This window comes from Apus apus, chromosome 10 (genome assembly GCF_020740795.1).
Source record: "Apus apus isolate bApuApu2 chromosome 10, bApuApu2.pri.cur, whole genome shotgun sequence".
Lineage (NCBI taxonomy): Eukaryota > Metazoa > Chordata > Aves > Apodiformes > Apodidae > Apus > Apus apus.
In genome coordinates, this window is record NC_067291.1 from 1,695,224 (window position 1) to 1,721,033 (window position 25,810).

Sequence of the window (25,810 nt, forward strand, 5' to 3'; positions counted from 1 at the left end):
GACATTTGGGGAAAAGAAACCAAACCTGTATATTGTTTTATGATTCTCATGTAGAATGATTTTGAGGACTGCTGTAGACGTCTGCCTTTCTGTACAATTTTTTTGTTTTTCTGTAGTATTTGCTGTATACTCTATGGCTTTTTTTTAATAACTTCATGTTTATTATTTTGTATTGGACCCCCAATACACTTTTTTTAATCCAATCAAGTTCTGGTCTGCTTGGAGAGTTTGTTGTCTTCTTAATTATTCATCTGCCTTGTTGGCTTTATTAATCAGAATGGTAACCAGGTTTGGAATTTGACTTGTCCCTTTTTAGTTGTGGTTTGCTAGGTTGTGCCCTCCAGAAAAGGAAGAGGAGCTTTTATTCCCCAGATCATCTCTGTGCAGACCCTGAGCACATGGTGTCCTGGCTAACCCCTCCATTTCAGAGCTCAATAGCAGAAGCATCACCTTCTGACAAGCAAGCAGCAGAAGAGTTTCAAATCAGTCAAAGTACATTTAACTAGTGAATCACTGAAAAATAACCATATCATTCTTGGAATATAGCACTTTCTGTCTGTGGATTCAAGCACAGCATTTGATAACCTTATTGCTGCCCTCATGGTAACTCCAGACTCAAAACTAGAGACTCACACTGATCATGGTCTTTTCTCTCAAGCCAACCACTTCCTGGTGCCCCACGTTCTTGGAGCAGCAGACCAGGCCTCATCCTGACCTCTGTGAACAGCAACACAAGCTACTGCCTTGTTTTGCACCCCGTGCTCCTCACCCACAGCCCCTTATTTTGCTGGTCAGAGCCTGTTTGCTCATGAACTTGTGCAACCACTCCAAGGTCTCGGGTAGGAACTGGACCCCAAAATGCTCCTGAGGGGATGCCCTGCCCCTGCAGCTGCTCAGGGGCTAGGATGGGTGGATGGTGTGAATGTCTCTGTACAGGAGAGGAGAAATGGGGAGAGCAGAGGCATTAATCCCAAAGTGGGAGTGTCACAAGGCACAGCTGAGCTGCAGACAAGGCAGAGCTTTGGCTACAGCAAGAAGAAAAACCACCCTGCCCTCTCCTTCCTAAACCTCCAGCTGTAAAAGCAAAAGGCTGTTTCTTGCTCCATTAGTCAGAGCAGATAGCTGGCCGGGCTATTTGCTTTGCAGATCAAGCTAGATGAAAAAGTGACAGTTTTATGAGGTGTTTATCTAAAGGAACCATTTTAAGCCAGGTAGACAGAATTCCCGCTGGGACTTAAGCCCTGGCAGTGCAGGACAGGGACACTAGAGGGCAGCGATGACTTGCTGGTAAACAAAGCTGCAAGGCCACATCATTTTTGCAGCCCCTGGGAGAACACATTGTTTCTCTTCAAACCCAGGTTAAAGATACTAACGCTACTGCTGCTTTCTTCTTACCAGCATCGCAATAAAGACCCCATTCAGCAAACTACTTCTCCATGCTTAGCTCTGGCTTTCCTGGATAGCCCTGTGGCTTCCAACCCCAGCCAGGTTCCCTGTCTCCCCCTCCCACACACACATGCAGCCTCTGTGACTCTCAGAAAAGTCTCCAGCTGAGCTGTGCTACTAATCTTCCATAAGCAGACACAGCAAAATTCCTGCCTCCAAAGAAGCCTGCCAGCTCTCCAGTGTGATGGACAGCCTGAAAGTTAAGGGACCAACCATGCTGGCAAGCAAACGTGCAGGGCTGACAGGGGCAGAGGCAGCAGATAGGACCAGCAGGTTTGGAAAAGGAAAGCCAACCCTTGGCAGGGCACAACGTGGGGAAGTGGTAAGAAGAACACTAGGGTAAGAGTGAAGGGTGGCAAAAGGAAGCACCTGTAGCCAGCACACCTACCTTTGGAAAAGCCTGAGCATGACAGACTGCCAGGGAAACAAACCAGAATCCAGTGAGGGGGAGCAAAGAAGGATTCAGCCTACTCTGAGTGCTGCTGGGTCACCTTGCTGTGATCTGCACCAGCTGAGAGGCTCTCTGAGCTGGACTCCCCACAAGCAGAGGTACCTGGCTCCTTTCCCCCCACAGGCAGGGCTGGTAGCAGCTGCACTAGGACAAGAACCTGTTCCCTATCCTTTAGTAAATGAGAATCAACTTGTTCTAGTTACTTCCCAATGTCAGCTCCCATTTCCCATCCTCTTCCAGCACTCACTGCTTTTCCTCCTGCCCTTCCTGTCTGTAGGGACAATGGCCAAGACAGCCAGCTCCCATAGGACTTCTCATTTAGAGCAAACACTAATTTTCCTGGATAATTTCTTAGCCAGGTTGGAAAACAGAACTGCCTCCTATCTCAGGGCATCCCACCCTCAGTCAGCCACCAAACAACCACTGGCTAAGGGGATGCTGCAGGGTGCTCTGCCCATAGGGGCTGCCACCAAGACAGTTTAACCACAGCCCTTTGTTCAACACACAAAAGCACCAGCACTACCACTGCCAGCCTTGCAGACATGATGCAGCACTGCTCTAATACCTGCAAATCCTCACCACCTGAGCCAGACACAGGACAGCCCTGGCTACACTTCCTGCAGCAACCCCATTGCTGCAAAGGCTGAGAGAATTACATGAGACACAGAATCATAAAATTGTTAAGGTTGGAAGGGACCTCAAAAATAATCTAGATCCAACACCCCCACCATAAGCAGGGAACCAGTAGACTAGGTTGCACAAATCCTCATGCAACCTGGCCTTAAAAACCTCAAGGGATGGGGCATCAACAACCTCCCTGGGCAACCTACTCCAGCTCCTCACCACCCTGACAGTGAAGAACTTCTTCCTAATATCTGCTGGAGATGTCACAATAAAATCACTGCACATTAACTTAATCCAGACCAGCAGTACTCACCCTTGGCAGGCACCAGGGAGGGAAAAGCATCCACTGGACTGCTGCAGGCTCCTCTGCCTGGAGGTTTTGCTGTGTCCCTTTTCCCCTTCTTTCATATCAGGCTGGCTGGCAGTGCCTCCACCTCCTGTCATTTCTGCACTCTGCAAGGATGGGGTGAGGTCCTGGGCTGCAAACCTGAGGGGGAAAAGAAACAGCAACCCCCTTTGTAACCTCAGTCACTGTCCCCAGCTGGCAGGGTTGCCAGGACATTCAGCAACGTGTGTAGGAAGGCCCTGACCTGACTTCAGACCCCACCTTAGGACCCTTTCATAGGGAGCATGAGTTTGCTGGCAGAGCTCAGTCTCCCCAGGGACAGCACAAGCAGACACCCAGGTCCCATCTCACAGCAGGACAGGGGGACCAGGGTGGTGGGGCACCAGCCTCTGGGGCTGCAGCACCATCTGGGGGGGAGGATGCAGGAGCCAGGGTTAGTCCTTGGGCTCCGCAGAGCCCAGCCATGGTCATATGTACACACTGCCCTGGCCAGGGAGAACCTGGGAGGGGTTTCCCTGGGAAACAGGGAAACCAGGGATGGCTGTGCCTGACAGCCCTGTCCCACCCTGTGTCCTCCCTGATCCCAGCATCCTTGTACGTGAGGAAAACACCAGGCCCCGTTCCTCCTCCGTGGGCACTGTCACCATGGGAACAGCATCCACTTCATCTGGCCAAGCTCTGCTGCTGAGACCAGGGTGGCTTCCCACCCACACAGGGGTTTCCTCACTGCTGCTGTGCTGCTTTACAAGCACAGCCCTGGGCTCACACTGCTCCTTATCCATCTCCTCACTATCTGCAGTAAGGACTTGGAGCCTCGTGATAAAAAACCAAACCAAAACACAAACCTCTGTCACTGGAGTAGGATACTACAGAACCACAGAATGTTAGGGGTTGGAAGGTACCTCTGGAGATCATCTAATCCAACCCCCTGGATTGGATCCCCTAGAGTAGCTCACACACTGATGTACTGGCAATAAGCAGCCACCAGGGAAACTTTCCCCAGGGGCTCTATACCACTCCCCAGCACTATCCATAAACCCTCTGCCAGCACCCCTCAATCTGAAGGGCTGTCCCCATGTTGTCCTGTGGGGATGCCACTGCTGTGCCCCAGGAAGAGCCACCTCCAGAACACTCCAGGCCCTGCTGCACCTGGGGAGCAGGTACAGCAGCTGGACCATATCTTGCCCTCCCTGGCCTGGGGCCTCTCCCTTTATCTCCTTCTGTCTCTGCCTGGCTGCCCTTGCTCCTCTGGAGCAAACCAAAGGTTACTGCATTTCTCCAGCCTCTTTTGAAGAGGCCTATGGCCCTCACCACACTCCCATGCTCCAAAGACCAGGCACAGCCACACAAGGAGACACTTCCCAGGGCCTCCCCTCAGCTGCATTCCCTCCCTGATGCCTGCAGCATTTGCTCTCCTTCCTTGCCCAGCTCTGGGTGCCAGCACAGACAACCAGGCTGGCTCCTCCCAGCCCAGCCTGCCCAGGTTCCCTCACCTGACCTGCAGCACTTCATCCAGCCCCTGGCACTGTTGTTCCATGAGCTCCAGCAGCCAAAAGCTGCCATGGGCTCAGGCACACACAGGTGAGCTGCAGCACCTCAGCCTGAGGGGGATTGCTATCAGCTGGGTTGGAAGGGGGGAAAAACCATGTTGCTGCAGAGATACGACAAGCCAAGAAGACAAAGAACCCCTGGACACAGGGCTGGGGGAGGAATGGTGTCTGCAGCCCAGATTACTACCCAGGCCTAGCCCCAGACCTGCTGGCACTGAGGGGACCCAAAGGACAGGGCACACAGCCCAGACACCAACACACTGCAGCACATGGCACCTTCCAGACCCTTTCACTCCAACCACGTCCCCAGGGCACCTCAAAGTGGAGAGCAGACATAGCCAGGAGGGACAGAGTCCCCAGTATTGACTAGGAGCACAGAGCCAGAGCTCAGCCCTTTCCCCCACTGTTACTCCCAGCCACCAGGAACTAGGAGAACCCTCCAAAAAGTGGGCTTCAGATAGGGAACCACCCCCAAATCCCCACCACCTATCTTACCTAGCCAAGCATGAAGGAGCCTTCTACTTGCTGTGAGGAGCTGAAGGTTGTGAGGAGCTGAGGGCTGTGATGAGCAGGGCTAACACCTGCCCCTTTGTCCCTCCCCTTCCCAGGTGTTTCCCATGTCCAGGACATGGCCCTTTCCCAGCTGAAATGCATTAACCCAAGTGCCTGACCCAAAGCTGCTCACGCCTGGGGGCTGCTTATGGGCTTTGTTTTGCAGGCAGGCCTGGATTGAAGCCCTGAACAGGTGAATTAGGTTATGGTAGGGGGATCCATCCATCCAACCAGGATGATTCTATGAAACGGGTGCTGGGCAGCAGTGGAGGACAAGGGAGATCAAATGGGATGAAGGTTGGAGTGGGGATAGGCCTTTTGATCCAGGGTTGCTTCAGGTGCTGTGTGAGACCATGCCATGAGCCACTGAGAGCTAATAAAACCCAGCAAGCAAACAGCTTCATGGCAAACCAGAGGTGGATTCTGAGTCCCTGGTGCTTGTGACTCATGGACTCCTGAGTCCCCAAGGCTTCCCTCTGCCTGTTTTCATACCACTTGAACCAAATTCATACTACTTGAGCCAAACCCTGTGATTTTGGAGACCATTTTGCTGGAGGCAGGGAGGGGAAAAAAAAAAAAAATGTTGTGTCCATGCACAAATGCCTCCAGGTCTTCCTGTTAATCCCAGGGGACAGGTACCCTCACCATGGCTCTATGGCCTCACACTGGAGCCTTCATAGTAGAGCTACAGGTTAAGCATCCAGGGCAGGTCCTCAGTTGCCACAGCCCTTCCAGGGACACAGGGTTTACAGTGACATGAAAGAACAAGTTGTCCTGACACTAAACCTTTGCCACAAACCATGAGCTGCAAGAGGGTCCTAAGGCACCAGGAAAAAGGTTAATAATCAATCCATCAGGGACCCTGTTCCTGCCCAGCAGCACAGCCATGAGCTACAGATGTGGTTCAGGCCAGCAATGTGCTTCCCCCAACACTGTGTCCCCTTCCCTCTCCATGCTGGCCACAGGTTCCTGTGTTCCTGGCAATGCATTCAGGCTGCTCCTGGGGAGGTAAGCAGAAATGCCTAAAAAGGAGCAGCACTGGTGCCCTGTCCTCCATCTTTCTATTCCTACTAAGAGCAAGAAGTGACTCCCAAGTCTGCTAGGCCCTTCTGACTCTGGAGGGTTTGCTCCAAAAGTGCCAGGACATGGGTGGTAGGGATGAATTCCTTTCTCCCAGGTGGCTGTTTCCAGGATGGTGAGGCAGCTGGGCCAACTGGAGCATCAACAACAGCAAAGAGCAGCTCCCATCTCCAGCTCCTCTGCTCCCTGGTGAGCCACCCCAGGGGCTGTGCTGGCCCACAGAGCACGGAGGAGCAGCACGTCAGTGCTGTGCAGAGATGAGGTGACAGTGATGGGCATGCACAGGCCTGGAGCTGACAGTGTCCTCTGGCCACAGCAGGAGGCCAGCACGGGTAGAGGGGACACCTGAGAGCCAGCACTGTGTCTGGGGAGGGCAACTGGCCATGGCCTCCCATGAGCCACCCCCCCAGCCCTGCATGCTGGCTCTGACAGCCAGAGTGAGCTGGGGAGCTGCTGTGAGCCACGTGTGGGGGAGCCCCAGCCATGCCCCCCACAGCTGATGGAAGCAGGTGTCTAAAAAATCAAATAAAAGAGGGGAAAAATGACCCTGAAGAGCTTTCTAATTTGCAGCACAGTCAGAGAGAGCAGCTCCCCAGAGAGGGGAAGGTGTTTAGACATGTGGCTCTGGGACATGCTGTTAATACCTTCCTGCCTAGCTCTGCAGGACCCTGCAGTTCCCATCCCCTTCCCAGTGGAGTGTGGCTGCCTTGGTGGTGGGATTTCTGGAGGATGTGGCCAGCCTGGCACACAGGGCAGGAGAGCTGGGTCCTGCAGTGCCCGTGCCAACAAGAGGTCACTCCGTGGAAGTCCTACAAAGGGCCTGGCATCTCCTAGGCAATAGCTCCCATTTTAACCTACCGAGCTGTCAGTTCTCCTCTGTTAAAACAAAAGAGCATCAACCTCTTCTGAGAGACTTCAGTCAATGCCTTTTCTAATCAGGTGCCTGCTAAAAAGTGAGCTTGAGCAGAACAGTCAGTGCTGGTGATTAGGGTCAGCGGGTCACTGGAGGCTGAAAGGCAGCTGGTTTGCAGTGCCTTCTTCAAAGAAAATCAATCTACTTCCCTGCATTTCTAAGTGGCAGAACCAAGTTAGGATTTTCTTCCCTTAATTTCCCAATAGTAGATGGCACTGTATTCAGCTCCATTAAAATCAGAGCCTAAATAAAGTCCAAGAGGGGCTCAGTGTGCTGGAATTAGTGAGAGAAAATATCCGAGGCCTCTGCAAATGATGTGACAAAAAACAATGTGCATACACTTGTGTTAACATTCACCCCATTTTTCTCAAAAGGGAGGATGCAGACAGTGAGGGAATATGAAGACACCTTGTCAATCCAGACAGCAATCCCCTGGGTTTGCTGGGAGCCCAGACAGGCAGGAGCAGGGACATTGGCAAGGCCCCAGCACTGTGCTGGCTCTGGTGGCAGCACAGCCCTAGGCAGGCTAGAGCCTCAGCTCCCTCACAGCTTCACCGAGGTGCTGCTGAGGGTCATCAGAGAGGGTGGCACCTGTAGAAGGCAGTTCACATACAGCATCACTGTGCATGTCCTGGGGCTCCCAGCACAGCACTTTAGCACTTTCAACAGGGAAACCCCTTGAGGCCTCAGACTTCAGCACAGATGGTCTGTGTTGAAAATCAGGCAGTCCTCAGGGGTAGCTCTGGCCCAGGACCTTGGTATGTCCCAGCTTCTCCAGTTAGTTTCCTCTTACCAGAAAAGCAGGGGTTAGATAAACCTACACCCCTCCACAGAGGGGTAGAATTGCTCACAATGTGCCTACATGGTGTGATTTCTTTTCTGCAGGTTTCTGAGTGTGGGCTTGAGCTTAGAAACCAAATCAGCTGCTGGTCACACCCTGGCTGAGGGGCCACATGCACACACAAAAGCTGGCATCACAACCTGAGCATGTCTCTGTGTGGGGAAAGGGAGAAATGTGACCAAGGAACTGGACAGCTGATGCAAAGCAGCTGCAAAACAACCTGGGATTCCTGAGGGCAAACCCAGCCTGCATCTTTCCCTGCCCTGCTTCTCTTCCCTGCTGCTGAGGGCAACTATTGAGCCCAGCTTCAGTTCAGTAGTGGGGAAGAGCCACCCCCATCTCTACTCACAGGCCACCAGTCACCTTGGCCAGGGATGGAGGGGTTGGATATTGCCCACAGGGGGGTAATGGTGGATGGGGAAGGAGTCTATGGTGTTGAAGTGACACCAGCAAAGATGAACCTCTTCTTCATGCTAGTACACCCCAGTTCCTGGGCTTTTACTCCCTGCAGCCATCAGCCTTGTCTGGCTCTCTGCAGCACTGGCAGAGGGGTTGAGCACTGGAGCAGAGCATTGGCACTTGGTTCCCAGGGTCTTGGCATGGGTTGGCCCCTTTCCTCCCTTCTCCTGGGACTCCCATAGTACTGATGCCCCAGCTGGACCTCTCAGGGCCTTGGAGAGGTGGCTGCCACCCACCAGAGCTGGGCAGGGATTATTACCTTCCAGAGGAATGATCCTGCCTCACCAGGTGCTGGGCCCATGCTGGTGCCAGCAGCAGCTGCCTCTGGCTGTGGAGCTGTAACGCTGCCCTTGCCTACAGGAAGCAGGAACTCCTGGTCAGCCTTTCAGTCCAAGCATCATCCCCAGCACCTCCCTGCCAGGGGTGTCAGGGACCCGACCCTGATCCCTTTCTTTTCCCTCCCTGGACTCCAACTCTCTCAGCTACACACCTTTGCTCCTTCCCTGGGAGCAATATTCCTACTCTGACCCCTTGCCCCAGCAAGGTCCTGCTGGCAGAGCTGGGCTGGGCTGGGCAGTTTTCCGTTCACTCCTCCACCTGAGGATATGAACATTTTGTTTGTGCCCTCATCTGCCTCCCCCTCCCACCCTTGTCTCCAGTCCCATGGGGATTTGGGTGCCCTTCAGCCATTCATTGGTGCCATCCATTGGTTTCTTTGTGGGGCTGGTGCAGACCCAAGGGGCAGATGGTGTCAGATCCATTATGGTGGGTTTTTCTACCACTGATGGGGCTGCTTCTGGCTTCTCTGGAGAGTAGAGCCAGGGCTTTACTTTGGTCAGGGAGAAGCTGTCTGTGCAATCCTGATCTGCCTAAGGCAGAGACATGGCTACTAGCTGTGCTGAAAGTTCAGACTCCAGTAGCTAAGCTGTCCCTGACTCCTCTGGTACCATGGTTGTCATGAGGACCTCATGATTTGCTCTGCCCTCAGCAAGGCCATGAGATCCTCCAGTCCTGCCCATCCTTCTGCAACTTGTGGCAGAGGGAAGGACTTTGGACATGGCTTGTAGTGAGGGGACAAGGGGGAAGGGATTAAAACTGGGAGAGATTTAGGTGAGACATGAGGAGGGAATTCTGGAGTGTGAGGGTGGTGAGAGCCTGGCCCAGGTTGCCCAGGGAAGCTGTGGCTGCCCCATCCCCGACAGTGTTGAAGGGCAGGTTGGATGGGGCTTGGAGCAACCTGGGCTGGTGGGAGGTGTCCCTGCCCACGCAGGGGGGCTGGGACTGTATGATCTTTAAGGTCCCTTCCAACCCAGACCTTTCTGTGACTGTGTGATACACCTCACTACCCCAGGCCATAGGACACACTCCAGCAGCTGGGAATGCTTTGCCCTGTGTTTTCATGGCTAGGAAGAAAGGCCATGAGGACATCAAGCTCCGCGTGAGCTACTGACCCAAATCATCAATTTTATGCATATGTCCTAGAGTGGGTTTGGACAACGACTCAAAGAGGGTCTCACAGGAGTGAAATGAAAACTGAGAGTTGAGGCTAATTTTACCTTCCTTAAATACACCAGGTCCTGACCTTGGCATCCGGCTTAGTCTGAGACCTTGAAACAGCTACTTCTGTTCTCCCATTTTTCCTCTGCTGTCTGTGATATTCCCTATTCCAAGTTGTTAAGGTGGCTCCTGTGGCTCTTCTCCAAGGATCACAGAGTCAGGTGGAGTTTCTGTACCTGCCATGAATGTGAAGGATTTTCATGCACACATTTGCAAAACCAGACTTATCCTTTGTACTGTTAAAAACTGAATGATAGGCAAAACTATTAAACTTTTACTCTCAATGGCTTAATACCCACTTCCTACAAGAACATGTCAGGTGAAGATGAGGCAGCAGGTAAATTCACTATTAAAGCTCCAAAGACATCAGGAAAATACAGCCAGGGAGTGAGACAAAACCCTGTGTCTTCTGTGTTCAACAAGAAAGAGAGGACTGAAATGCCACCCAAGTATTTTTTTCTTCTTCAAACCTCATCTCACATTGCCTGAAGTTCAACACTTAAAGCAGACAGCAAGTCAGAGGGATGGGTTTTCACACTTTTATTTACTAAGGTTTTTATTGTGTGTTTTATATTGCAAACCCCACTCCTATAACTCTTCCCTCCCCCCTCCCCCCCCCCCCAAATAAACCAAAAAATAACAATAGTAATAATAAATATAGTTCCACCTACTGAGACAAGCCTAGTGTTGACTGGGGTCCAGTTGGTATAACTCAATATTGGCTACAGCACTGCTAAGAACTGGAAAATCAAACAATACCCCTGTGAAAAAGAAAGCAAAGGAACCCAAATGAAGAAGGATGATCACCAGACTGGTGGATGGAACATGTGTCTACCAGAGACAGCCCTCGGGGTGTTCTGTGCACCTCTGCTTGTCTGAGTGTCCACAGGGCTTGTTGAGATTCAAGTACCAATGCAGCAGTCACAGGACAGTCATCCACGAGGGCTTGGCATTGCTGGGCTGAAGACCTTTCCCACCTGCTGATATTTAGATGCCCCAGACCCAAAGAGCTTAGCTCCCAACCTCTTGAGATGCTCATTCTAGGGGCCCTCTAGCACATGGGGAAAAAAGGTTGCTTAAACAACTACAAAACTTAAAAGGATATTGTGAGTCTTCCTTCTAGGAACTGCCTCATACCTTTGAACACACGGGAGGGTCTGTGAGGCTGCTTCGATTCCGTCAAGTGATTCTGTTTCAAGATGAACCTGTACATATTTGGAAAAGCAGGATCTATATATCATAATTCTCACCTGCCAATCAGTCCTACAGGAGGATCAAAACTGACATGGGTTTTAAAACTAGGAGATACATATATAGAAATGTGTGTGTGTGTGTGCACTTACAGATGTGCATAAATAGACTACAGATGTGTATAACTGTTTACTATATATATAAAAGCATGTGTGTATATATATATATATATAAAATCTATACACACACACACACATGCACCCCTCCCACCACACACACTCACACATAGATAGTTGTATGTAGCTAGTAGAAAAAACATTTCTAGAGTTCCCCTGACCCTTTAAGGAAGACCAAGCTGATAACATCTGAATTCTGAGCCACCAAAGCACGTTGAAGCAGGAGTGCCCAGGAATGCTTGCAGCAACATTCAAGATACAGGCACATGTCAAGAGTTTTGCAAACGATTCGGTATAAAAAACAACTGTCAGCCACTGTTTTGGGAGAGAGTTGGGGTGGGAGGAGGTAAAAGAAGGAGTTACATGGACCTGTATCGTTACTGGGATAATAACAAGTTTTTTGGCACTGCTGCATGAAGTCCTGCCTTCCCTCTGAGGGCTGGAGAGCTGGAAACTGAGGGAGGCTGGACATGTGTTTCTAATGTGTTAGAAAAGTTGAGCACCTCTCACAGTGAGGTGGCTGGAGACACCTCTTGGCCTAAGGAAAAACCAAAGGGGAAGGAAGGACTGAAGTAAATGAAAAGGAGACATTTACTCTAGAGCTAAAGGCTGTGGCTTCTCAGTGCTGTGTGCACCCAATAGCCCCTTACTGTCTTCATCCCACTTTGCCTTAAATCAGGGGAGCCCAAACAATCCAGCTGAAGGTACCTGCCAGGCCCCAGATGTGTCCAGTGATGCTGCAGCTGCAGGGCGAGAGCAAAGCCCACCAGGTGCAGGCTTGTTATTGCTGGTGAAATCAAGCAAACGATTTCAGATCCCCCATCAGAGGAGAAGCATGGACCATGGCATGGACCATGAGAAATTTCTGTTCTAATCTGGTTTAATGATACAAAGATAGTTGCAAATCTGGAGGATTCTCGGTTGGGTACTACCCTTGGTGCCTCAAAGCTCAAACTCCCCTGGGCTAAGGAGGAAGAGGGCTGGGGAGACTGCACCCCACTTCTCAATCTGTTTCTACTCAGGTCTCTTCAAAGCAGCCAGCCCATGGACACTGAGACATTCCAATGAGAGAGGGAAGGTTAAAGTGCTGCCTCTTTCTTCATCCCTCTCCTTGCTTTGCACTCTCCAACCTGGAAGGCAGCACACGTGCTTTCTAAGCCATGGAGAGGTTGAAGCTTAGACTCTTCTTCTGGCTGAGGCCAGCTTCCTGGCCTGTTGGCACAGAGACAGGACTTCTCCCACAACCCGCATCCACGACACTTACAAAAACAGAGAGGGGATATTCACTGCCCTCCTCGTGACTTACAAGGGATTGCTTCTTGTTCCCACTAGAGCATCAGTGGAATAAGAGACAAGCATCTGAAGTCAGGCCCGTCCATCTCCTGGCCACCTTTAACTTCTTCAGATGGAGTCCAAACTCAGCCCTTCTGAAATCGCTAGAGGGGGGCTGCATTAATGAAACTCACCCCTCTTCTTGCTTCCTCTGCAACCTGCTGATCACAGGAGAAAACTTGGGAGGAAGTGAAACTTTCTGGTGTGCACAGTGAGCCATCCAAGTCCCCCCATAACCAGGTGCTGAGGGCCAGGTTCACAGCTGGTGCAACATGATGCAAAGCTGAGGCCATCCAGAGCTGTCCTAAAAACACCAGCTACAGGCCTGACCCTTTTCCCTGACAGGTCTGTTCCCTTTTATGGCCCACGTCAACCTTGGATCTTTGTCTCAACAGGAAAACGTTTTTTTGGTGGCTTCTATGGCTGATCATTCATATGTTCCAGCTCAGGCACATGCCTTATCTGTGCGTTACCTCGTTGGATTAAATTTGCTCATATCCTTTTGTTCCATGTAATAAAATATTCTATAAAATCAAGTGACCAAAAATCTATAGCTCTAAGAATACCTGGTTATCTTCTTTTTTTGTTGTTGTTGTTTTTTTGTGTGGGTTTTTTGTTTGTTTCTAATCACAGTTAAACCTAAACAAAAGAAATGGAGAACAAAGAGGGGGCGGGGGGGAAAGAAAAGGAAAACATGATTCATGAAAGTCTAATCAGGAACTGAATTGCAAGGCTGACATAACCAGCTCTCAGAAGAAGTCCTCACAAATTGGAGGGCAGTTTGGATCTGACAGGTTCCAGATCCCCTGTGAGTACTATGGATTCTTTCCTCCCACCAGCAGTCAGAGCAGCAGCGCCTGCAGCGCTGGCCCCAAACACCAGTGGATGTGGTAAAGAACCTGAGGACATCTGACGTGGCAAAGTCATACGCCCAGGAATGGACCTACAAGGCTTCCCAAGAAGTCCAGTACCTCCACCAGGAAAAGGAGAGAAGCTGGAAACAGATTCTCTAGAGGAATGAGGAGAACTTTGGCTCAGTGTCTGAGCCAGCTCTTGGGGCAAAGATGGCTGGGAAGCAGAAATCAACTTGATGTCCTGGTTCAGGCGTCCCGGTGGCAAGGGCGGCGCGCCCTTGGACGGCAGGATCTGCGGAGGTGGGCTGGCGGTCTGAGGCAGGAGCAGAGATCCGTGAGAGCCTGAGGCCCCAGAAGGGCCACACTGAAAAGTTCTTGTTGCCACTGGGCTCTGACTGGGAGGGCTAAGGCCAGAAGGGGTATAACAGGGAGAGGCAACGCCAGACTGTTGGAGTGGAGACATAGAGGCAAAAGGTGGCCGTTCTTGGTGGAGCTGGGCTATCGTTCCAGTTAAAGATCCTAATGCACTTGAATGTGTTTGGCACAGGCTTGAGGACGGCCCACCAGAGGCCTGTGCCAGCTGGCTTAGGCTGGAGGATGGAGAGTTGGAAGAAGGAGGGGGTTGGAAGTGATTCATGCCCCCTAAAGTCCCATTGCCCGAGAGCTGCTGTAACTGTCCTCCCTGCAGTGGTCTTGTGGTGGACTGGAACTGGTTGAGAAGACTGGGGGGTGAGTTTGATGAGAGTTGGGTGAGTGATGTTGATGGGGAGCTAGTTGGGGCTTGCTGGAAGTGCCCAAATCCACTACTGGAAAGGGCTGTTTGGGGCTGCTGCTGCTGCTGCATGGGCTGAGCTGTACCTAAGGGTGATCCAGAAGGTGCGTGTTGGAACTGGCTCATCCCCACGGAGGATGTGCTGCTCAAAGCTGGCTGGCTTGAGCCACCTGGAGGGGATCCCACCTGGAACTGGCCTAAGCCAGCGGCAGCTGAGAATCCTGCGAGCTGCTGGATGTGGAAGGAAGAGGACGAAGGGGTCTCTGCTCCTGGGGTGTGGAGCTGGGATGGAGTGCTGGAGGGCGAGCCAACGGCAGAAGGCCCCGTCGACGGGATGAGAGACTGAAGCCTTTTCAGCTGTCTTGGAGTCTGGTTGGATTGCTGTCCCAAGGACCCCAGGACGGACACTGGAGGACGGAAGATGGCAGTGGGGAGGCGTGGGTGGTGGGTGAGAGCTATGGCAACAGAAGTGGTGGCTGCTGCAGCCTGCAGGGGTGCCTGGATCAGCGGGGTCCAGATGACAGGGGTGGGGGTGGAGGCGGCAGCGGCGGCAGCAGCGGCGGCCGCCTGCACGTTGTGAGCACAGTGTGCCATCTCCCTGTCGTGCTGCACTATCTGCTGGATGATCTCATTCTCTTGGTAGTTGAAAACACCCGAATTGAGGTCATGCTGGACTTTATGTAGTAGAATTGAATTTTTCTTGCCTGTAGAGAAAGCAGAGAGAGAGAGTCATTCTGAAGTGTTAAAGCATGGGAGGCTTCCTCAAAGCTTTCGGCCAGACATCCCTCAGATTGTTGGCACTGTCTCCCCTCCACTGTCGTTATGGGATCTGTGTACAGGCTCTGTGCTCCAGCAACAAGATGACAAACACCCCTTCTGCTTTTGTGGTATGGTCAACACATGTCAAGGCTCCACAAAAATGGTCCTGACAGGACACATATTCTTAGTCAGACGGCAAAGCAACGTTTGCCAAGTGTGGCAGACGGGTCGCAAAGCTTATGAATCTGGAAAATTCCCATTTTGAACCTCATAATCTGAACTTCCATTATTCTCTTTTTGAGAATAAAGCCAAAAGCTATAATTTTGTTTGCATTGGCAAAGGAAAACCTCAAAAATTTAAGTCCAGTGAAGACTCCTGAGCCACCAGCTACTTTCCAGAGATTCCTTCTCCTCATCTGCCTCATGCAACTTGCTCGCTCTTAAGCCAAGTATGTGTTTCTAGTTGAAAGGTAATTTCTCTGTGAATAAGGGACAGGAGGACTTTCCATGCTGGAAAAGCTCAGGTGGCCAAAGAGTGAGCCCTCAGACATTCTGCAGCTACCATCTCGCTTGGCTGTGCCCTTCTAGCCCCATTTTTAAGGGAACTGCAGGCTAGCAAACCTCATGTTCCAGCTGGACTTCCTAGCCTGCAGCAAAATATTAGCTCAGCACTTTGCCTCTTCAATGGGCTGGAAAATGTGGTGCAATGAGTATGTCTGGCCTGAGAGTGCACCTGGCACTGAAGGGATGCACTCCCCTGGGCTGAGGGACAGAAGCATCCAGTGCAGGGGGTGGGATGCTGCCAGTGATGCCCTTTCACCAGAGCACAAACACCTTCCCAAAGGAGAGGGTTCATGACACGGGCAGGCTCCCTGCAGAACAGCCTGGCTTCTCTGTTCTCAGAGCAGCACATGAATCTGTACCTGTGTCAGCCCTGGTTTAGAAGAAGCTGGTATTTGCTGATTTGAATGATTTTCTTACAAAATTCATGTGGATTAGACCCCTCTTCTTGCCTTTCTTGCTCTTTATTCTGACAACATATGCCAGTTTGAATTGATGACAGCACCTGCCTGTGGGCTTCCTCTTCACTGCTGTTTATTGAAGCTGGATTTCAAGGGTTCAGCCCAGGAAGATGTGTGTTTATGTCTGTGTGTGTGCCTGTGCACACCTGGCCCCTGGTTGTGTGTCTCTGTGTGTGTCTGTGTGTGTGCCTGTGCACACCTGGCCCCTGGTTGTGTGTCTCTGTGTGTGTCTGTGTGTGTGCCTGTGCACACCTGGCCCCTGGTTGTGTGTCTCTGTGTGTGTCTGTGTGTGTGCCTGTGCACACCTGGCTCCTGGTTGTGTGTCTCTGTGTGTCTCTGTGTGTGTGCCTGTGCACACCTGGCCCCTGGTTGTGTGTCTGTGCACAGCTCCTGTGTGGCTGAGGCTCAGGGGGAGAGTGCAGAAGGGTAACCTCTAGATGAGGCAGCAGCCACTTTGGATCACATCAATAGCTGTATTAACCCTCCTCCTGAACCAAATGCATCCTCAGGCCCTGCAGCCATTAGCAAACCTCTGCTCTGAGTCAGATGCCATGGCTGCCGATTCCTCCCTGATCCCTCTCAGCTCCTGCACAGGACCAGAGCAAACAGCATCTTGCCAACTGCTGCAGATTTACAGAGTAGGAGGCAGCAGCAGGTATGGAATGGAGACCTGGATGTGGAAGGGCCTCTTTGCTTGTATTTTAACCGCCAAATCATGGAATTAAAGGTTGGCAGCACAGCTCAGGTCAATTAAGTTTCCTGCTTGTTCATTAGACTTGTCTCCACACTTTCATGAAATCACAACTTTCAAGATAAGGAAACCATTGATATTACTGACTAAGACCTCAATATGATATTTAATTTGTCCCATACAGCATCCTAGTTTAAACTGGTCAGGTGACAGTTTCCCAGAAGGAATAGTTAAGAGTGGATTGCCATGCTGGGCTCCCAGTGACATTCCAGAGGAATTTCCTTTCAACCCTTTACCAGCCAGATCTCAGATCTTTATGTACAGATATGAATCAAAAACTAGTTTGGGTTGGAGAGGACCTTAAAGATCATCCAGATCCAATCCCCCCACATGGGCAGGGACACCTCCCACCAGCCCAGGTTGCTCCAAGCCCCATCCAACCTGCCCTTCAACACTGCCAGGGATGGGGCAGCCACAGCTTCCCTGGGCAACCTGGGCCAGGCTCTCCCCACCCTCACACTCCAGAATTCCCTCCTCATGTCTCACCTCAATCTCCCTCTTCCAGTTTTCATCCCTTCCCCCTTGTCCTCTCCCTCCCTGCCCTTGTCCCAAGTCCCTCCCCAGCTTTCCTGGAGCCCCTTCAGGCACTGGAAGGTGCTCTAAGGTCTCCCTGGAGCCTTCTCTTCTCCAGGCTGAACACCCCAACTCTCCCAGCGTGTCTCCAGAGCAGAGCTGCTCCAGCCCAAGGATCATCTTTGTGGCCTCCTCTGGACTCGCTCCAGGAGCTCCAGGTCCTTCCTGTGTTGGGGGCTCCAGAACTGGGTATACATGGGTTACCTCTGTGCATAGATAAAATCCAGATTGTTGTTTGAGTTTTTGTAGTGTATGACATATCTCTTTGATCTGTTGCAGACAGAAGAGTCAGAGCGCAAGGACGTGCCTCTAATTGTAGCCAAATGTAAAATCAAACATCTGGCAGCACAGAAACTCTGAAATGGCAGAGTGTTGAATATAGCTAGTTCAGTTTCACCAGAAAAAGGTGAAACAATTGCATTATCTGTGCATAATTGCACAAACAAGGAGGAAACTGTAAAGTCCAAGGGAGATACCAGTCACTACCACATCTATGGCCAGGAAGGCACACAGAACCATGCTTTAGTGCTAGTGTTTGTGTTTAGCTGCAAAGCATGAAATGGTACTGAAAACATCCACAAGAATCAGTCTTGAAAAACACCAGTGAATAAGTACAAAGTATTCAGCTTCTCTCAAAGAGGTGAGTTGATACCAGTTTGTAGGAACTGGCCTGGAACAGACAGCACTGGACATCCCCTGAACAGACAGCTCCTGGTTCTACCCACCATTCAGGCAGCCAGGCACACCAGAGGGAGCATGAATGTCACCTTTAAATTCAGGAGCATTTTTGCAATGAACAGTGACGTGGAGTGAAATGTACAGAGTCAGGCTGCACAAGGACAGACAGTAATTTCCACCTGGAATCACATATGAACTCACAAACAAATTAGATCACAAATTGCTGCTTAAACAGAAACAGAAATACTAAATGCTCCCAGTCTGGAAAGAAGAAACAAGCAATCTAAATAAAATGGACAGGTAAGGGAGAAGCTGGGCAGCACACTTGAGGTGAAGAGGGATTCAGACTGCAGGTCTGTGATGCTCTTTCTGGAGCTGAAGGTACAAATCCCAGCATGGGGAACGTGTAGCTCTCTCGCACAACTGCAAGGTCAGGATGTGGATGGGAGAGGACATGCTGAGTCCAAAGCAGGCAGGCAAAAAAGTTGCCTTCCAACAGTTGCTTCCTTGAAAACAGACTGTAACAAAATGGGGCTGAGGAAGCATGACCAGGGGTAGAAGGAGAAACAGCAGACGTTGCTAGTGCAGCTCTCAGTCCCAGCAACTACTCCCTGCTTCCACCGTTACACCTCACCTCACTCTTTTAATTCCATCTCACCTGTCTTTGGCTTCTGATTTCCTTCTCTGTACCTGAATAGCCTGCAATTTCCAGAGCTGCCCTGGCTTCAAATGAGGACCCAGAGAGATGTTAATCAGAGCTGCACGGGTGAATTGAGGGGACTGATGTTCTTGGAGCTGGAGCTCTGGATGACACAGAGAGAGCTGAACAGCAGAGTCTGGTTTCCTTGGCAGATCACTAAGTAGAGAACATGCCAACATTCCCCAAACATGCAGACTATTTACTGGAAATGGTTTGATCAAAGCTCCTTAAGGTTCTGTCAGATTGAGAACATAATTCCAGCAAACACCTTGAAATGATTATTTTTGTTAGCTTTAAAACCCAACATTTCTTTTTCCTTTAATATTGATATTTTCTCTTTTCCTGAGACCAACTTGAATCTACCAACTCTTTCATTAGATCAAATTTTTCTTTTCTTTTTTTGCCAAGAAAGTCTGAAAACTCTGCTCCAGAACACTTTAAACAAACGACTGAAAACATTCTTCCTATTATGGAAGGGAAGAGGAATTTTTCAAACCAAGTTTTCAAAATTGCAATTGTTTAGCAAACTCAAAAATTAATTGGTTCCACCATTCTAAATAACTGCATCATTTACATGATGCTTCCATGCACTAGTATGAGTCTTATTAGTTGATTCTGGTGAAAACCCTCTTTCCAACTAGCACCAGATGAGAAGAAGCACCCAGCACAGCCCTGCTGGGACAGAGACATTTTCCTGGCAGGTCTGACTAGGGTCCTGCATGTAATAAAAGCCAAGAGTGGAACAAAGCAGTAGGAGTAAGTTTGCCTGGGCTGGTGGTTCTGAGATGATTTCTCCCCTTCATCTTTTTTAAGAAATTGCTTCAGATTTAAATTCATTTTTCCTGCTCTCAATTTATTGCCCCAGCACGGGCCTCAAAAGGAGAGAAAAAAAAGGCAGCAATCAAAGGACTGGGAGGCTGATTAGTTTGGCTCTGTGTAACCTAACTGAAATGATGTTCCGTGGCTCACAGCTACACTCAGTGACCCGCAGAGGAGCCCTGTGTTCTTGCTAAGCCAGTGAGCAGCATGATTAGGAGAGAGGAAAAGGGACTCCTGCTTCCCCTTCAATCTAATCACTGAAGCACAGGAGCCTGCACATTACAGAGTTTCTCCTTCTGTGTTGTTTACCCTACAGAAATTAAAGTGATGAGCAGAGTCTAAGGTGCTAAGATAAACAATCCACACAAGCATTTCTCCTAAACCTAGATGAACACTACAAATTTCCTGAGATGCCCTAGAGCTGCCATAGGAGCCATCCACATCCACCCCCTGCACTAGCTCCCTACCCTGGCTGACCCTGAGGTAGCTCAAGCCCTCACCGAGGGCAAATGGCTTGTGACAACCTGAAGAGGGGACAACTGGGTGGCTCCCAAGCATCCACGTGGGTTGGATGTGCCATGAACATGGTTAAGAATCAGTTAAAGGACTTAAGACTAGAAGGTCTATATGGCACAACTGACTTTTTTGTTCTCTTTATACAGCTCCCAGCACATAGGCAGACAAAAATCAATACCATCCATGGTATCTGGGTTCTAAAAACTCCCTATTTTCCACACTGCAACAAATAGAGGCTAAACACAAGAGGGGGAAAAGGAAGATATTTAGAGCCCAGAAGATGTTAACAGCAAAGCTACTGGTGCTTTGAAGTGCAGTGAGGTATGTAAAATTATGGAAACTAAGCAACTTGACGTTGCTCCCACAATAAAGAATTGCCAAGTCAGATTTCCCTCAACTGTAGATAGCACACAAAAGAATAGGGAGAAAGGCTCATGTGATTTTATAAAGAAGCCAGCACTCAACAATAATTCTTCTATCAAATAATCAAAATTAGCCTTCTCTTGTTAAAATTCTGCACTGGCACAGGGGAAATCAGCTGTGACTTTCTGTTCATTTCTCTTTTCAGTTCTGTTGAAGCCCACTGGCTGCAGTTTAAGAATTCAGGTCACTAAATTGCTTTCTGAATTTGCATGTATTTGAAATAATCTCACTTCATGAGGCTGGCCTATGCCCTGGCATGCTGTCCAAGTGGCTGCCCCCTGGTTGCTTCTTTCAGGTCTTTGCTTCTTATTATTCACCCAAGGGGGAGCTGAGCACTCTGCCTGGATCACTGGTTGCAGCAAAGGGCTGGCAGCTCTTTGCAGCTTTCAACATGCTCTTTGCTTTCCCCTGCCCAGGAGTGACTTGTGTCCTGAGCTGCTGTCCTGTGGCAGTTCTGCTGGCTGCCATGTCCCCAGAGGGGCAATCCAGCAACTGGAGGCAAAGAAACCCTGAACATCTCAAAAACTGGCAGTTTGCCACAGCTGCCTCTAGGCCCCCAGGGAACTCTTCTGCCCTGGGACCACACTGGTTGGAAGGTCTCACTGCACCAGCTCTTGCTTCTTAGAGGCCACATACACAGGGAAATGAGCTGGAACAGAGATTTCAAAATAATTCTTCACTCCCAATATATGTGCTCTTTTCCTGCTCAAGCCTGACTTTCTCTCAAAAGTTAAGTTAACCCCCAATGAACTGTTTTAACTGTTATGTTGAGGTTTCTGCTCAGAACTAAAGTAGATCTTGAAAGCAAAGCAAAGCCAGTTGGATCAACTCGCAGAGCATCCCCAGAGGAGTTCAGTGCACTTAACAAATCTGCTCTAGAAATCAATCCAGGTTCACTTTCCTGAGAGCCTGGACGTGCAGTTCCCCATGAGCTGCCCTGCAGTACCTGCCATCTGTGGGCTCTTATGACACGACAGGTACCAGGCAGCACCCACCTGGGTGCAGCTTCATCTCTCTCATGCTAAAGCTGTATCCTTTCAACTCTGGTGGTACATCCCAAGTACAACAATATCTCCTCCATTACACCTGTACACAGGGGGGTTATTGCAGGGAAGTTGAAAGGGAAATAAATGGCATCAGTGAAGAGCCCACTGTACTGGGGAGGTTAGTGGAATCTGATTTCTTATCACCAGCTTAACAAACAATAAGGAGTTAAATTAAAAAATGGACAATTCCCTGTCTTTCCAAGTAGAGGTCTTCCCTCCCAGTACAGCTCATGCCTGCCACTGATTGTTTCTCCTCTCCCATAAACCAAACTGATAAATTCCAGAATATATGGCATCTCTTTTAATAAAGAAGACAGACCACAGCCTTTAACTGGGCCAGGCTGCTGTAGGTCAAATGATACACAGTGAATAATGTTACCTGAGCAATCTATGACAGGTAAACAAAAACTAAAACAAATGAAGCTTCTCCCTCCCAGTCTTTATAGTTATGCTCATCATACAGAGCTCTGCAGGAAAAAAAAAAAAGTGAATTTATATAGCTATGTAGAGCAAAGTGTTTGTGAATATCCATGAGAGGGTGTAAGAGCTTTGCAATCCTGCAGGGCCTGTGCTGCCTCAAGCATGGTGTCCTGGCTGCTACCTATCACTGCAGGCTGCAGCCAGGGAGCTGCCTGCTCCTCAAGTGGCAGAAGTGCTTGTGTCTGGAGCCAAAGCTCCTGCACTCAATTCTCAGTGCCCTGCTGGAGCTGACAGCTGTGACAGGGACAGATTTTGAAAGACTCTGGACATTCTGGCACAGCTTTTCTGTTAGTTGTGTGCTCTGCAGTCTGGTCTGGTTGTAGATAGCTACTGGACTGCCTTCAAGGCAGGAAAAGTCTCCTGAGTCTAGAGGTTTGGTTGATGAGCAGGTCCTACTTCACGTAATTAAAGAGGGGTTGAAGATCATTTTAAAAGGTGTTGGAATGGTAACTTGTTGTCTGAGCAGATGTTTGATGCAGATAGCAAAGAGCTGTGGATATAGATCTCTAAATATAAAAGGAATCCAGTAAGTCAGGGGACCCATGGAGATGGGGCACAAATATACTGTCTCTCCTACCACTACCCCAACTCTTGTGCTCCTGCTTAACATCTCCCAGCCAGCCAGCCATCTGTGGTACTACTGACTCCTGCCTGGAACACCAGACTTTCCAGAGAACTTGCACCCTGGAAGGCAGACATGGGTTGGGATAAACTGAGGTGACCAAGTTCACTTACAAATTCCAAGACAGGTCTCCTGAGATCTCATCACCACCCCTCACTGTCCCCCCTCTTGGGGAATCTTAGGCTTTATTTTCCTTCTAGAGTCACACGAGAAATGGCATTTCACCTTCAGGTGAACAGCCTTGCCAGGTCACCTCAATTAAGCTGAAGTAATCTGCATTCCCTGATACCTTTCCTTAGGCTAAACAGAACAGACTCAGTCTGAGCCTTCACTGCCAAATAAAAAGAGATTAAAATATTCATTTTCTGCTTCAGTCCAAGCCCTGCACATCTGTGGTGGACGGCACTCCCAGGGGGTCAGTCACCTCAGCCATCTTGGATGGCCACCTTAGGAGAAGACAAATCACACTCTTAGCTGCCTTCTTCTTTCTGCTGACTACCCAAGTCAGACCCAGATCTACACATTGTAGTGTTGGAAATGATGGGAGAGGATTCCAAGTCAGAAGAATATACAAACTGGTATTTCAACTTGGACTCCTCATCAATAGTTATGTTTGTGAGTTACTCAGGTGATCAGAGAGGACACAACACAGGAGAAGCTATGTTACCTGTTACTCCCTGATGCCCCCACCTGCTCAGTACTTGGCTACCCAGATTCTACTTCTTTAAAGGACTGGGCAGAGTTCAATGTGATTTTGAAATCAAGCTTTCTCTCAAAGCACACACACTCCAGCAGGGTATACCTGGGCAGCTTGTATTTTTACACCACCTGTGCTTGTATCAGCAACTTCAAAGAAGCAGCATATCAATACAAATATGCTTATGACCAAATCTGCTTGATCATCTCACATGTGCATCTCTTTGGGGGTTATTCACCTGCATACAGGAAACAAATCTGGGATGGAGTATAAATTTATGCTGAGTTCATATTGTTTGAATGATACACATCTCATTTATTCATCTGATCTTGCAGAGCAGCTGCCACAAGAGAGCAGGCTTCAGAGCCTGAGCTCCACCTCTGTTAGCATTATTTTCCCTGTGGAAGAGATGAGGAACTGAGGCACAGAGCAAAGGCATGACAAGGACAAACAGAGAACGTGGGGCAGAGCTTGGCACAGGTCCCAGATCTTCTCATTCCCAGCTCACCTGGCCTACCACAGGCCAGCCCTTCCTCTGAGGCAGCAGAACCCAGACTGTTTGCCATGACCTGGACAAGCAGGGTTGCAAACCCAGAAGGATTTCAATGGCAGAAGCACGGTTATGAGTTGATAAACAGGGTGCCCAGTCAAAAAGTGTTGTGGCTTGTTTCTATGACAAAGCTTTTAAAACTTCTACCAGCATAATATCCTGCACAGACACTCCTGCACCACAAAAATATTACCTAATTAGAGACTGTGTTTGTGTTGTCTTAGCTTTTCTGTTTTTTTTTTTTAGTATCTGCAATGCCTGGGGAAATGCAAGGCATTTTTAATCCTGGGCTAACTGGGATCCTCCTAGCAAAACATATGCAACTGGCATTCAAATTGTGGTGAAAAATTCCTGATGAAAATGAAGAAATAACTTCCTCTGGCTGTAAGTATTACTGTAGCCCTCAACAGTGACCTAGATAAGGATGGAAGCCACCTTCTGACAGACACTCATGGGATTTATTACAGCACAACGAAGGATGGAAAATAATTGCCCCCCAGTGTTTTTTAAAAGCATCAGGGAGTTTTGATTCAGCAACATCCACAACCTGTGCTGTATTTACTTTCAATGACTGTTTCAGGGGTTGTGTTTTACAAGTGCAAATAGTTGTGAAAATCTAATTTGAAGCTTCAATGGTCACTGAAAGCCAGTTCCAGAGCCAGTCAGGAAGAGAATGATGAGACTTAATGTAACTAATTGACACATCACAAACTGGGATGGTTTGCAAATGTTTGTCAGAACAAGAATTACTCACTGGAGGAAAGAGCACATCATTTCAACACACAAATACTACATGGGATTTTACAGCTTGGTCAAGAATAAGGAAGGAGGAAAAAAATTAGCCAATGATCATTAACCAGTGATCAGCTTAATTTCCTTGAGTCTCAGTCTTCAGGCCCTGAGCCTGAGCTAGGCACGTGATGTTCTGCTGTCTGGAAATTCTTGAGAGTCTGAAGTAACTCTCAAGAGAGAGCATTTAAGCAGGGACACAAATCTTTCCTGCATCCCAGCTTTAGTAAATTCATGGAGACTAATCACTTTTACTTTTTCAAGAGCTCCACAAGTGCTAAACACTTGGGAAACTTCTTCCCCAGCCATGCATGGCACAGGCAGGATGCCAACATCAATTCCCACTAACAACAGAGGTTAGAAGGACACATCACCAGGCTCTTTGCTGAGGACTGATGGAGCTGACAGCTCCCTGGGGGCCTGTGTCCCTCATGCTGCTGCTGCCCTGCCCCTCTCCCAGCAGGAAGAGAGGGACACACAGCTCAGGGTGCATCTGCCCCTCTCCTCCACTCTGCCTGGCCTCAGGTTTCAAACTGCATTTGATCTGCAAAGGGAATGCTCCATCACACCTCCAGCCAACCAGGACTGCTCCTTGTTGCTTCAAGGGATGAGGTCTTACCTTCTCATCCTGTCTCCCTGCTACCTAGACAAGCTTGGATCATGCTTTCCAAATCCTCCATGGAGAAGGTAATCCTGCAAACATCTCTCCAGTCACTGTGACTGATGGGACTGGGATTTTTCTCCCTGCTCTCTTGATTCCTCACTGCACTGGATGGATGTTGTCCTGGTACCAGAACAATGACAAAGCCCTCTGAATCATGTCATGTACTCAGTGTGGCATGGACATGTCACCTAGGGAGAAGGGAGTTAGTGAATGCACCACTGACTTTGGAAAGAAGCTCCCATCTGCTTCCAGCTTGGGTAGAGATCCTGAGCTGAATGTAACATGAACCAAAAATAACACCCCGCTTCTCTTCACACCTGGATATTTTGAACTGTTGTTCTAAATCTTTAGTCCTACAGAAGAATCCCTCTAACTTTCAGAGAGAAGCTCAGCAGAACAGTCATCTTGACTTCCCTAAGCAGTCCCATGCTTTGTTACATGCATGTTACACAGCTCCTGCACTGCTCTGTCTGGATGGTGCATGTTCCAGGCGAAGGTGAAGAAAAGCCTTCTTTATAAAGACAGGGATTTCCATGGGATCTGTCAGTTTGAGCAGGGTGTGCATTACTCCCTTAGG

The 25,810-nt window shown here is 49.4% G+C and overlaps 1 protein-coding gene across 1 annotated transcript in view; it reads right to left on the reverse strand.

Moving 5' to 3' along the window:
• Positions 1-10,455: 10,455 nt before the first annotated feature.
• The window catches only part of HCN4 (hyperpolarization activated cyclic nucleotide gated potassium channel 4), a 108,721-nt gene continuing 93,366 nt past the window's right edge, over positions 10,456-25,810 (reverse strand). The window contains exon 8 of the mRNA XM_051628436.1: positions 10,456-14,848. Coding sequence (XP_051484396.1) covers positions 13,281-14,848 — 1,568 coding nt within the window. The 3' untranslated portion in view covers positions 10,456-13,280. The remainder of the gene's footprint in view (positions 14,849-25,810) is intronic.